The following is a 12,698-nucleotide window of genomic DNA, read 5'->3' as shown; positions in this document are numbered from 1 at the left end:
AAGATAGTTACTGTGTCTTATCTCTGACGAATTAGGAAATTTTAAGGGCATTGTTACAGCCACCACTGTGCTGGGATTCTGCTGGTGTCTGCAAGATGATTAAAGCAACTGGGGAGGACTGCAGTCCTCATGGTTGGGGGACTCCTCTCCATGTTCATGACTTCAGCCTGCTCCTGGCCTTGTGGGCCAGTGTTTGTCCCCCTTTATGAGGTGCCCAATGCTGTCCGTGTTGTAGTAGCAGGGGAGTCCACTTAGCCCTTCCTAAGGGAGTTCAAGTTTGGGCTAAAAGACAAATATTTAAGTCTTGTCTCTAAGGGATTACTTTACACACCTCCCAGCAAGCTAGAAAGTGCAAAGGCCATCTCAGCCAAGTCCGCTCTAATCCACAGTGAAAGCCTAGTGTGGGCAAAGTCCTTATCTGTAAGCGACTGAAGCCTCATCCAGAGGAATTCCAGCCATCTCCTTCTGTCCTGACAGCATTTTGCTCTGCTGTGATGCTTCTGGTTACCTACACCCACCTTGGGCACGTCTGGCTCCAGTAAGTGACACCTGCGTGGCTGTTGAGCAAACACAGAAAGGGCTGATTCTGAATTCAAAAGGGACCCCATTTGCTGAGGTTTAGGCAAAGGCTCGTGTCTGGGCACATACAGATTGGTGTGTCCGTGTCCCTTGAACGCTGCACGTGTAGCTGTGTGGCGTTTGCTGTTTGCAGCTCCAGACAGATGCAGATTTAACGGGGTGCTCCCCAAACCCCACGTCCTGCCCGTACTCGGTGTCACCTGACTGAACTTCACAGAATCACCTGGGTTGGAAAGGACCTTGAAGATCATCTAGTCCAACTGTTAACCTAGTACTGACAGTCCCTAACTACACCATATCTCTCAGCGCTAAGTCAACTCTACTCTTAAACCCCTCCAGGGATGGGGACTCCACCACCCCCCTGGGCAGCCCATTCCAACGCCCAACAACCCCTTCTGGAAAGAAATGCTTCCTAATATCTAGTCTAAACTTTCCCTGGTGCAACTTGAGGCCATTCCCTCTTGTCCTGTCACTTACTACTAGGTTAAAGAGCCTCATCCCCATGATGAGCTGCACATCAGGAGCTCTGCTGCCCTGTTGGTGGTCATTTCTAACATGTGGCTGTCTAAATCTTCAGTTCAGCACTGTGCAGGCTGGGCGAGGCACAAGCGATGGCACTGCTCTGTCCTGCCTTGTGCCAAGTGCTGCAGATTTGGTCCCCCAAGGAATTCTGGCAGAAGGCGTGCGTGGTGCTGGCTGGGGAGGGACAGCTCGCACAGGAGGATGCTGTGAAGATAAAGCCACGCTGTGTGTGAAATTAGTGAACGAGCCAAATCCTTCTCAGAAGTGGTGTTTAAAGAAAAAATCCTTTGTGGAAAATGCCCTATCAGCTGTTCACCTAAGCCAAGCTGCTTAGAAAGGGAACAGTTGCTGTTTAGAAAATAACATCATAAAACATTGGCTTTTTGTTGCTGTTAGTTATGACACTGAGCAGGTTTCATGCTGGCTGGTAGTTCCAATTCTGTAGTTTCCAGGAGAGTGTTTTCTTTGATCTGTCTCGATAACTCTTGAGAGAAAAATGTGAAAATGGGTTGGTGCAAAACTCAGTCCCTTTCCTGTCCCCCGGAGTCTGGGTGCTTGCCTCTCTCCCTAGCCCTGCAGAGGTGATTGAACAGCTACAGCTTTGCAGCTCTGGCCTCTTGCCCTTGGGCTTGGGTCTGCGCAGGGCTCTGGCTCTCTGGCGCATGTCCTGGGCCAGGCAGGGGCTGGGTGTCACCTCCTGGAGCTGCTGTGGGCCCAGGGCAGACAGGGCACTGCTGCCCCTAATTCTTTGCCTTGTCCCAGGGTTTCTGGAGGAAGAGAAGAGCTAACCTACATACCGGGGCAAGCAGCTCTGGCTTCCCTCGGAGAGGGGTGGGACACCCTGAAGGGTTTCTGAGCATGGGTGTGATGAGTTGCGACAGACTCTGCAGATGGTGAAAAGGGATGGGTAATTTTTTCTAAAACTTGGCTATCAAAATGTTGAGATACAAGCATAGGGGACCTTTTCAGTCAGAACCCCGTAACCCTGCATGGATAATGTGGTAAAATGTCATTTTTAGGAGTGAGGGTTTGACATGCAGATATACAAGAATGAGGCAGGAGGCGCTGTGAGCAAAAGAGGGAAATGGGGGCAAAGTGTGTTTTTGTGCACGCCTGTCTTTCAAACACTGACTTTTGTGCTTTTTTATTTGGGGTTTGTTTGATCTAAGAGACTTGAGTAATTTATAAAAAATGATTGGATAAAAAGCCACGCCTGCTTGGAGGGGGAACGACCTGTTTTGTGCTGCCTAGAAGGGTTGAAATAGTTCTTATGTGATTAGAAATAAAAGGTAGTATTTACCAGCAGCTAAATGTGAGAGATTTTAATAAAGGATGCTGATGTATGGGCTAGGAAGAAGTAAATCTGCTGTAGGACAGCAGAAGCTCAGCAGGGGGACGGTCACACTGTTAATGAGTAAATCCATTTCTTCAATGAGAATAAATGATTACAGGCAAAAGATGCAAAAGGGGCAGATCACTGACCTAGAGAAATTCAAAGCAAGTCAGAAGCTCTCTGGCTTTCCAGGGCTCTTTCACCTCCTGCATGCTTGTTTGTGGGGATAAAAGGTGCATGAAGAGGCTTATTAGCTTTAGCTTCTGTCGCTGCTGGGAAGAGCAGATGCAGTGCCAGCGCTGCCGGGTGTTTCCAAGCCTGACGAGTGCTTGCTGTGCCCACGGCAGCTGGGCAGCCGCTTCTCTGACCGCCAGTGCCCGGGCTGCGGGGAGAAATGACTTGTGCTCCCGGGGACCTGCTTGTCCTTGGGGCTGTGGACTGACAACCCCATCCAGGCTCTGGCCTCTGCCACATCTTCCAGGTGGGCTTGTGGCTGCAGTGTTGAACCAAGGCAGTGCCTGGGGAAAGGATGGGAGGAAGCAAAAGTGTTGGTCGCTTTTGAACGCTCTGGGGAAAAATTAAATTAAAAAAAAAAATAATTAAAAGACCAAACCAAAACAAAATAAAAAATGCACTTTCCACAGTGGTTCTGAAATGGTTTATCTGGGTTTTTACTGCCTTCCCTGCTTCAGTCTGGGTTCTGTGGATGTCTGGAGCTGCCGTGCAGTGACCCAGCCTGGGGTGCAGTACACCCCGAAACGCTGCCGTTGCCCGCTGTGCGTGTGCTGAAGCCCTTTGGGCTGGCCGCTGCTCCCAGCCGTGCTGTGCGTATCCAGGAGGCCTCGTATGCCCCTGAAGAGTGGGATTTATTGCCCGTGTGCTGCGCCGTTGAGCCGCACCTGCTCGCCTGGTCCATCCGATCCTTCCAGGAAATCCCAAGCAGGAGTACGGCAGCGCTGGTAATGCTATCCACACACACGCTCCACAGGGGTATTTAGCAGTGTGAGGAAGAGATGAACTGCTTTGTTTTTACGTGATCTATTTTAGTAAGTCAACGCCAAAGGTAATAAATCTGTCTTACAGAAAATTAGAGAGTGGTTTATTATATAAACTACTCCTGTGCACTCCAGGGCTAGGAGTAAAGCTGCACATAGCTAGATCAACACAGCCTGCTCATACCTTTCTGTCAGAGGACCAAAAAAGGGCCTCTCTTGCTGTTTGTCAAAGTGTAGTTGCCAGTATTACAACAAAATGAAGATTTATTTTGCTTATTAAATATTACTCTATGGCTTTGTGGCACCTGGGAGGAATATCAGTGAGACTTCACCAAAAATCCCTCACCAAAGAAACAGGGGATGTGGCTGGGTCCAGCTTGCTGTCTTGTTTCCACATGTGCCTCCCAAACCTGGAAAACTGAAATCAGTGTTTCAAGAGAGGAAACAGAGGAGAAATGTGCAAGTTTGCTATCGTGTTTTGCTTATGCAGGAGGGTGGATGGATGGATGGATGGATGGATGGATGGATGGATGGATGAATGGATGGATGGACAGAGAATGTGCTGCTCCAAAAGCAGCTAAGTTTCTCTTGCCTCACCGGATCCTGGTTTTACTCTTCAAATCTTTGCACTGTCACACTGGGCAGTAATCAGAATTATGTTTTCATGGATTTTGGTGCTGGATAAAGCTGCCTGCCATCCAGACATGCAAATGCCCTCATCTTCATCTTTCTCTCCTGGCTCCAGGACTTGCTCCATCCTTCCAGGCACTGGGGCAGCCGCAAGTGATTGTTACTAAGGAAACGTGCTTCAAAACCACTAACAGCAACATCGGCTAGATGTAGGGATGTTACTGTTTTCAAAGAAGGTTGGTTGCTAATTTAAATACTCGTGTCAGAATTTCCTGGCTGAAAGTTCGTTTCGTGAAATCCCAGGCTAGGGTGGAAGGTTGAGTTGTGCCTGGCATGTTTTCATAGGTGGTAAGAGCAAGGGTTCTGCTTGCCTGGAGACAAGTGTATCAAATCTGGTGCTTCACCTCCTTCCTCCATGGCAAAGGGAAAAAAAAATTGCCTAAGAGACTGGGACTATAGAAGTTTTTATTCATCTGACTGATAATAGGAGCTAAATAAAGGCTTTGGAAAAAACCCCAACCATTTCTCTTGCAATATTGGTTGGGCAGAACTGTACTGGAACTAAACATGGAATGAAAAGTCTGGCTTTTCTGCCAGCTCTATTTTTAGAGCCACTGCTCCATCTTTCTATCTCTCTGAGTTTTCTCAGCATATGCACTTAAAGCAGGCAATCTGCCTTTATTTTTTCTGGCAGGCTGTGATATTCTGGAAGATAAGGATGTTGGATGGAGGGGCAGGGGACTTGCCAGATTTGACAAAAATCCTGAATACCAGGATTCAGGTCCTGTTCCAGGGTTGGGTTCATAGTGGTCACAGACTCCTGAATATTTTCTGTGCTCCATGTAGGAGTGACCCTAACCCTTATGTGCTGGAGGGGAGTGGGTGGGCAATATTGTCTGGCTTCTTTGTGTCCTAAAATTGCGGTCATGACTGGAATAAAATTAAGCAAAAGTCTTAACAGCGTGCAGCAGTGCTAATGATGGGTTGGGTATGGAGCAGAGGAATTGTGTTTGGCTTTGAGAGTGGAAGTGGGGTAGGAATATCCAAAGTGGGCTTTAGCTGAGATACCGTGCTGATCCAGCAATATCCAGCAAGAAACCAGAGGTTCTTGTTCTTCCCTGTGAAAAGCAGCAATAAAAGATAAAAGGTTAGTTTGCTAGCCCTGGTCTTGGATATTTAGCCCAGCCAGTGAGGGTGGGACTGGCCTTTCAGAGAGCTCCCAGAAGCAGGGATGCAGTTCTCCCCAGTGCCCAATGTGTGTACATGCACAAACCCACATCTCCCGTGACTTAAAATGTACTGAAACCAGCTCCATCATCTTCTTTCAGCTAGAGGGGGCTCGTACAGGTCACGAGCCTGCGCGCTGCCCAACCCTGGCGCTCCCCTGTCCCAGGAGCGCTTACGCTAGGGCATGCAACCACCAGCACTATTTTCTTTTCTTGGCTGTTATTTTCACTTTGTAAAGCACTGAGCCCTAGGCTTGGTTTTGCGTCGTTTCAGTTTCTGCAAAGAAACAGTCCTCACCAATTAGACTGGATTGTAACCCGTGCTGTCCAGAGGCACGGGACTTCTCAGAGCTAGAACTGTGCAAGGAGTTTGAACTTGAGGACATTTAATTAGGATCATTTCTTTCCAGCATGAAACTGGACAGCAAGGAGGACCCCTCCAAAAAACTCCGTGGGATTTACTGACTATAAATGCATGGCTGGCTTTGCAGAAAGATAAATGCAGAAGGTAGGGATATGCCTTGCGTTTCTATTTTTATGTTTGTGGTTGCTGTTCATTCAGAGCAGCGGCTCTCCCAGTGCCTGAGACCAGAACACATGCAGGTATGTTGGAGCTGCAGTGAATTTTGTCCAGCTAAAGCCTATGCCAGATTCCAGCAAGAGAACTTATTCCCTGTAGAATAAAGCTGGAGGAGGATTTGCAGTGGAGGGAAGGTGTAACTTCAGTGGCTGGTACTCAGCCCTGTTCCCGTGCCAAGAGGCAGATGTTAAGCTGTGAGAACTGGGCCTGCAGAGAGAGCAGCTGCTTGAGCTGAAGCCTCTTGGGCTTCACTAACAAATACCAGCTCTGCTAAGATGGTGAGCGGGCAGAAAATGCTGTTCCTCCAGGAAACCTTGGTCTTGTATGCCTTGACAACATGTAGATTGCAGAGGAGAGTTAAGTCAGGACTTAGGTCTGATTTTCCTCAGTTTTTAAACAACTTGCAAAGGAGGTCTGTTTCCTCCTTGATTTGGCTCACAAGCCTTTTGGCAGCAGGGAACCATTTGGATTTCTTTGTTCTGGATGGCACCAATCCTTACCAGTGCAAACCCTGAGAGTGGTGGCAAGTCCCACCCTCCTGCCCATGCACAGCTGAAGAATGGCCCCCTGACCTACTGTGCTTCAGCATCACACAGATTTCCCAGCTGGATCTTGTTGACTCTTCCCCGAGCATCTCTCTCAAGCCCCCTTAGCCTACACCCAGGTGTAAGTTCAGGTGCCACCAGCCTTGATAAGTGGAGGAGAGGCTGATCCAGCAGGAGCCCAAGGGAATTTTTGTCTGTGTCCTGCTGAGGAGGAGGCTGAGCTGGTGCCAATCCACAGGCCTGCACCCATCCTGTTGCTCTGTACCCACACAACAGCGCTCAGACTCCCTCGTCTGAACGACCATAACAAGATGTGCTTTATGAATGATGTAGTAGAGTTAAATGCCTCTTTCTTGTCTCTTCTTCCCTTTAAAAAGCCTTCTATGGATTGTCAGGGCTATTTGGGAAGCATGTTATTGTTAATACTCATCCTCTGGCTCAGCGATGTGTGTGGCCGGGGCAGGGCCAAGGTACGTGCTGCTGTTCTGGCCCTCCTGCAGCTGGTTATGGCTGGGGTGGGTGGGCTGAGATGGGCACGGAGCCGTCCTTTGCCTCCCTTTGCTGAAGTGTCCCTCTGGAGACCTGATAGTCTTTGGGGGATGTATGCTCGTACAGCACCAACTTGGTATGAGGAGGAACTCCTGAGCTATAAATCTCTCCTTTTCAAGCCCTAAACTCCCTTTTGGGTTGTTTTTGACATTAGGAATTTTTTCTGATAAGAGAACTTTATTTGCCTTTAAATATCACTTTGTGACAGGATGATGGAGTGGGGATTCTTGGAGCGAGCCTGTGCCAGCCGGAGAAGGGAAATTCTGCTGGAGCTTTTGTTTCTCTAGCACTGACATTTTAGCTCTTTGAAGAGTATATTTACTTTATTCTTGGCAGGGGTGTGTGTGCGCACGTCAGTGTCCAGACAAATGGGAGCAGCCCAGTGTTGTGCTGAAGCCAAGTGGGTCTCCTGCTCTTCCCTCCCTGTGGCACCTGGGGGAGAGGAGCTGTGCTGGGACCTTTCTGCAACCAATTTGTAAACGCAGACTGCACGGGTGAAACAGGGCTGCCACATGGAGATCCTTAAAATTAAAAAAGAAGGATTTTGTGATACTGTGTGCAAGGTGCAGTCGGATGTTCCCAGGCTGGCAGTTCAGGGTGTCACCTGTTACTCCAAGAACAGCCCAGAAGCCAGAACAGCTTCATAGCTGGTTTATAGTGCTGCCTGCTTGGGTCAAGGCTAATTCTAAGGTGTAGCCCAGCACAACACCCCCCCGAGTGTGGCCTGTAGCCACGAAGCCTGTGGTTTGTTTGCATTCAGACTGGTGGGAGCTGAGCTCCCTAATCTGTCTCCAGCATCCATGTCGTATCACGATCCTTTTAGATATGGAGGATTTTGCTCCACAGGCTGCTTGTGAGCTGCAGGATCTGTGAAGTGCCAGTTTGTTTATTTGGCTTGGATCCCACTAAGCTCTCCTTGATTTTCATGATGCCTCGAGCAGCCAACTAACTCTGTGTTCCTTTCTTTCAGCTCTTCCACGTAGCATACGTCCTGATCAAATTTGCCAATTCCCCTCGTCCTGACCTCTGGGTGCTGGAGCGATCGACTGACTTCGGCCTTACCTACGAGCCCTGGCAGTATTTTGCCTGTAAGTATGCCAGAGTTACAAGAGAGCTGCAGCTTAGTGCCAGGTAGCGAGGCCACAGCGAAGGCCACTTGCTCTTTGTGCAAATACCAGGCTGGTTTTGGAGTTGTTTCTGTGTCGCTGCTTCCCTGTGGTACATGTCCTCTGTTTCTTCTGCCCAATAAGGCTGCAAGAGTTGAAGCTTAGATCAGAGCAGGTGGGTGAAGTTGCAGCACCCCTCAGGGCAGAAGAACATTTTTGCTCTCTGGGGCTAGGTGTATTTTTTAAAGTATTGTCATTGGTGCCCACGCAAATCTGTGTGAACGCCAAAGCCGGCACCGGTGTCAATAGTTGGGTGTTGCTGATCTAGGCCTGGAACATGAGATTTCTTATCGTTTCTTCCCTGCCCTCCTCTCTCTGTCTGTCTGCCCTGTACCGTATCCAGACTGGCGTATTTGAGCTCCTCCAGAACCAAACCAGAGGCTCGCTTCCAAGTGGCTGCTGTAACAGAAAAATCTGGAGGCAGAAACAATCCCCTTGCACTTATCAGTACAGAGATCAGATACAGCCTGTGAGGGCAGGGAACCGCTGTCCTGCTGCTGTGCAAGGTGGGATCAGAGATCAGGATGGCGGCTGCAGAGATCCAGTCTGTGCATTTGGCTTCCCAGTTCTCTGATTAAAACCTGATCCCTTTAGAAACAGCTGGTTCTACAAAACTCATCTCCCAAAGGGTCTGTGGGGTAGCTGGATGCTGAGGAACTTGTTAACCACCAGCCCCTCCCAGAAGCAGCAGCAGTAATTGGGAGAAGATGTGAGTTAAGATCTACAGCCAGAGCTTAAAACCTGGCAAGGACCTCGGAGAACACGGAGGCCTCACCTTGGGCTGCCCCTAAAGGCTCATATTTCTGGCTTACCTGTCAGCCTGTGCTTGAGATTTTCTGGCCTTTTCTCATGCAGGAAAGAGCTGCAGACATTTTACTTGCTGTGTTGCCTTAGCGTTTAGCTCCTCTCCAGTGAGGGTGTTTCCCCACGAGCACAGAGAAGAGGGGAAATTACTGCTGTCAAATTGCCTGCTTTTTTTTTTTTTTTCTGTTTTCTCTGAGAATTTCTCTTCCAGCTCTGAAGCCTCTCTTGGGGCCCGCTGTGGTCACGTTATTGCACGGTCTGGGGCTGAGCGGGGAGCTCTTATCCCGCTTGCTCGTTCCTGCTTGTAGTGTCAATGCTGCAACGTCTGGAGTCCTCTTCCCTCCCACAGCATCAGGCCCTCTTACCACCCCCCTTGAGAAGTGACATACAGTGACACAGTCCAGTGGAAAATTCCCATGGAAATAAAGAGGTGGCTGGTCCAAAACCTGCCAGATTTGCGAGCACAAGAAGTCCTTTGCGGAGGTTTATTTTTGGCATGGGGAATTCTGTAGGTGGTCTAATAAAAACACGGGTCAGTTCAGTAACAGGGTTAAAAGCAGCCAACAGAAATGTAAGTGTTCTCCAGAGCAAGCCTTGCTATGGGTGACACTGACCCCGCCAGCTCAGCGCCACCCCTCGAGCCCCGCTCATCATGGGGGGTGTTCGGTGCCTCGTGTTCCCCAGCAGTGAGGAGGCTGCTGGAGAGTTTTTGGGCTTAGCTCTTCAGGAGGAGGGAAAAATGACTGTCGTGGAAAGCATCTGTCGGTGCAGCTGATGGGCTCTCTCGGGTAGCCAGGCTGGAGGGACCGTGGCAATGCGAATCCTCCGTGCATCGCGGCGGGGAGGCACCGTGCTTTCCTCGGCCACCAAAGGAGAAGCAGGAGTGCTAGGGAGAGATTTATAGTGGTGTTTATCTGCATGAAGGGTTCCCCACACAGCGTTTCAAATGGGGACAGGACATGAAAGATGCCCAGTCCCAGCTGTGTATCCAGGCCCACGGAGCCTTGTCTGCCCCAGCTCATCGTGTTGTGCAGGATTAGCTCGTTTCGTCTCGCTTTGCTGGGCAGTGCCACCATGGAGGGGAAGGCAGGGATAGTGCAGAGCGAGGCTCTGTCTTTTATCTGCTGAGGGTAAGCTTCCACAGTCTGCTGTTTCCTTAAAGCATTTCTGTGGTTTAAGGCTGATGGGTGACTACTCTGTTTTAGCTCAGAGTGCCCGGCTTCTGGCTCACATGTGTAGATTTGCAACAACTGGAAGAGTTCTTTGGTCTTCCCAAGTAGTTGCTCTTGCTCTTGCTGAGCCTCTTGTTTCCAAGCTCAGCCATGGCAGTGCTCTGGGAATCAATCATCTTGAGCCAGCAGTGACAGGTTCCTCACTTGGGGCTTCTGAATAAATTGCCTTTAAAAAAGCACCTGGTGAAGCAAAGCTTGGTGGCCAGAGACCTGATGTTAAGTGTTTCCACACCATCTTCCCATGGATGCAACCGAGCTCCTGCTGTTGCCAAAACAGTGTTTCATGGAGCGAGGCCACGTTGCTGGAGATGAGGTGTGGGCGGGTGCAAGCCAGAGGTAAGGGCAGGGGAGGCAGAAGCTCTCTGTGCTCCCCCCTTGCTGTTCCTCCTGCTTGCCTTAGCCTACCAGTGCAGAACCTGGAGAGGGCCATGCCTGCTGGAGGCACATTGCAACAGATTTTGGAGGATTATTCCCATGAATTAGGTTAATGTTTCCCCGTCAACTCCCAGTATGAGCTGAGCAGCTCTGGTAGGAGCAGCGGGCTGTTGGCTGCCTTTTCTTCCTTCTCCCTGTGGAAACACCCTCAGGAGAGCTGCAGCAACATGTGCTTCGGCACACACTGCTGAGAACTCCTAGCGCAGGTGAAACTGGAGTGAGAAGGAGCAGCGCCTTGGTCTCAGGCTCTTCCCTGGTGGAACAGCCCCAGAGAAGTGCCCTGAGAGCAGCACTGCGGAGGTTATTGCATGGGTAGATGTGGTTTGCTCACCACCCTGAACATTCAGATCCTGGACTGCCCCAGCATGTTCACTGTGGTTTGGTTGTCTCTGCCAGCACAGGGATGTCAGACATCCTGGGGATGAGGGTGCTGGACTTGAAGAAGTGGCTGTGCAGGGCAGCCAGGACATTGCTACAGCTGCAAGGACAGTCTTGGCACGCAGTGTCCCCAGAGCAGGTCTCAGGGCCAGCAGTGTGACTGCCTGGTGGTGCCTGTCCCCGGGCTTTAGCCAGCCTTGCATTGCCACTTAGTGGCAGGAGCCCTCGATTGCTGTCCCCAAGGGGTGGTTCTGGGTGGCTTTGGCATTTCTGTTTTGTAGTGATGGTTTAAGAGTTATTGCAGAGTTCAGAGTAAGGTGGGAGAAGGAGACATCCCGCAGGCAGTTGCTCTGTCTCTCCCGAACACTGCAGACGCCCTTCCCACACCTGCCTGCCCACCCTGCCTGGTGGGAGATGTCACAGCGGTGGCTGAGGCTTGTGCTTGCTCCCGTGGTGTGGTTCTGTGCTAGCTCACTCCTCAGGACTTACCCAAGAAGTTAAGGAGCCATGTGAAGGTGATGGTACAAGCTCCTACGTCAGGGGCAGAGCTCTAGCAGCAAACAGCCCTTCCTCCGTTCAGTGGAAGCAGTGTAGCAAATCCAGTGCCAGCAAGCCAACAAATTCAGACCAGGGTTAGATCTCAAGGTGGTTAAACTGCGCTTAATGCCAAAATAAAGGGGTAGGTTTCTCTGTGGGTGGTCGCAGTAGGTGCAATGGCCATTCTCACTTTCCTGCAATGAGGTGATTCGGGGGATTTTCTCACCATATTACTCTCATAGTGACTCCCTCCCTCAGTGGAGTACATGTACGTTAGCAGTGACAGTCAATGATACAAGCAATCTATGTAGTAAATGCTTAACAAAGAGCATACACCCTTCTCTCTTGTTGGTCAGTGTGGGAAAAACAACACAAGACTCTGAATTGTTCCTTTTCTCTTACTGTTCTCATCTCTGGTTGATGAACAGCTTCCAAGAGGGACTGCATTGAGAAGTTTGGACTGCAAACTGTGGATCGTATCACCAAGGATGACCATGCCATCTGCACTACTGAATATTCCCGGATCGTGCCTTTAGAAAATGGGGAGGTGAGCAGTTGCACATTTTTATCACCTAGAGTTTCCAGGGTTTCTCAGTGACGGTAAGTGCTCTTATTAATTGGTTCCCTCTTGACTTTTGGATGCCACTTAAACTACTCAAATTAAATGAGACTGGCAGGGAACCGATTCAGTCATCTTGCAGGGAGGTAAAGATTGGGTTGGGCTGAGGGAGAGATTGATTTCCTCCCACCTCTCAGGATTACACAGATTTGTCTTCCCTCCTTGCATTCACAGATTGTTGTCTCTCTGGTAAATGGACGCCCGGGAGCAATGAACTTCTCCTACTCTCCTCTCCTGCGGAATTTCACAAAAGCCACCAATATCAGACTGCGCTTCCTGCAGACAAACACGCTGCTGGGGCACCTGATGGGCAAAGCTTTAAGGGACCCTACGGTAACAAGAAGGGTAAGGCAGACCTTGATACCTCTTGCTAATGAGGTGGAAGTGTTGGAGGGCTGTGTGTGCCACCTTTGGGGGGAAGACATCCCTGGGTGTTGCCCGTGGGGATTTTCTCTCTACTCGTGCTCCCCGAGCTGAAAGTGTCTGTGACAGATGCCACTGCTGCCGTGGCTGGAGCTGGAGGCTGCTTGGGAAGAACAGTGCTTAGCACCAACAACGTAAAACTGGG

At 50.0% G+C, this 12,698-nt stretch overlaps 1 protein-coding gene across 3 annotated transcripts in view; it reads left to right on the top strand.

Moving 5' to 3' along the window:
- LAMA5 (laminin subunit alpha 5) overlaps positions 1 to 12,698 on the top strand; it is a 127,615-nt gene that overhangs the window by 63,345 nt on the left and 51,572 nt on the right. For all 3 annotated transcript variants that reach the window (XM_074919888.1, XM_074919887.1, XM_074919886.1), the window contains exons 3-5: positions 7,930 to 8,047; positions 11,940 to 12,058; positions 12,305 to 12,475. In XM_074919888.1, the coding sequence (XP_074775989.1) occupies positions 7,930 to 8,047; positions 11,940 to 12,058; positions 12,305 to 12,475 (408 nt within the window). The remainder of the gene's footprint in view (positions 1 to 7,929; positions 8,048 to 11,939; positions 12,059 to 12,304; positions 12,476 to 12,698) is intronic.

The sequence above is a fragment of the Athene noctua genome, chromosome 16 (genome assembly GCF_965140245.1).
Source record: "Athene noctua chromosome 16, bAthNoc1.hap1.1, whole genome shotgun sequence".
In the NCBI taxonomy this organism is placed as follows: domain Eukaryota; kingdom Metazoa; phylum Chordata; class Aves; order Strigiformes; family Strigidae; genus Athene; species Athene noctua.
This window is presented reverse-complemented; position numbering and strand designations above follow the sequence as displayed.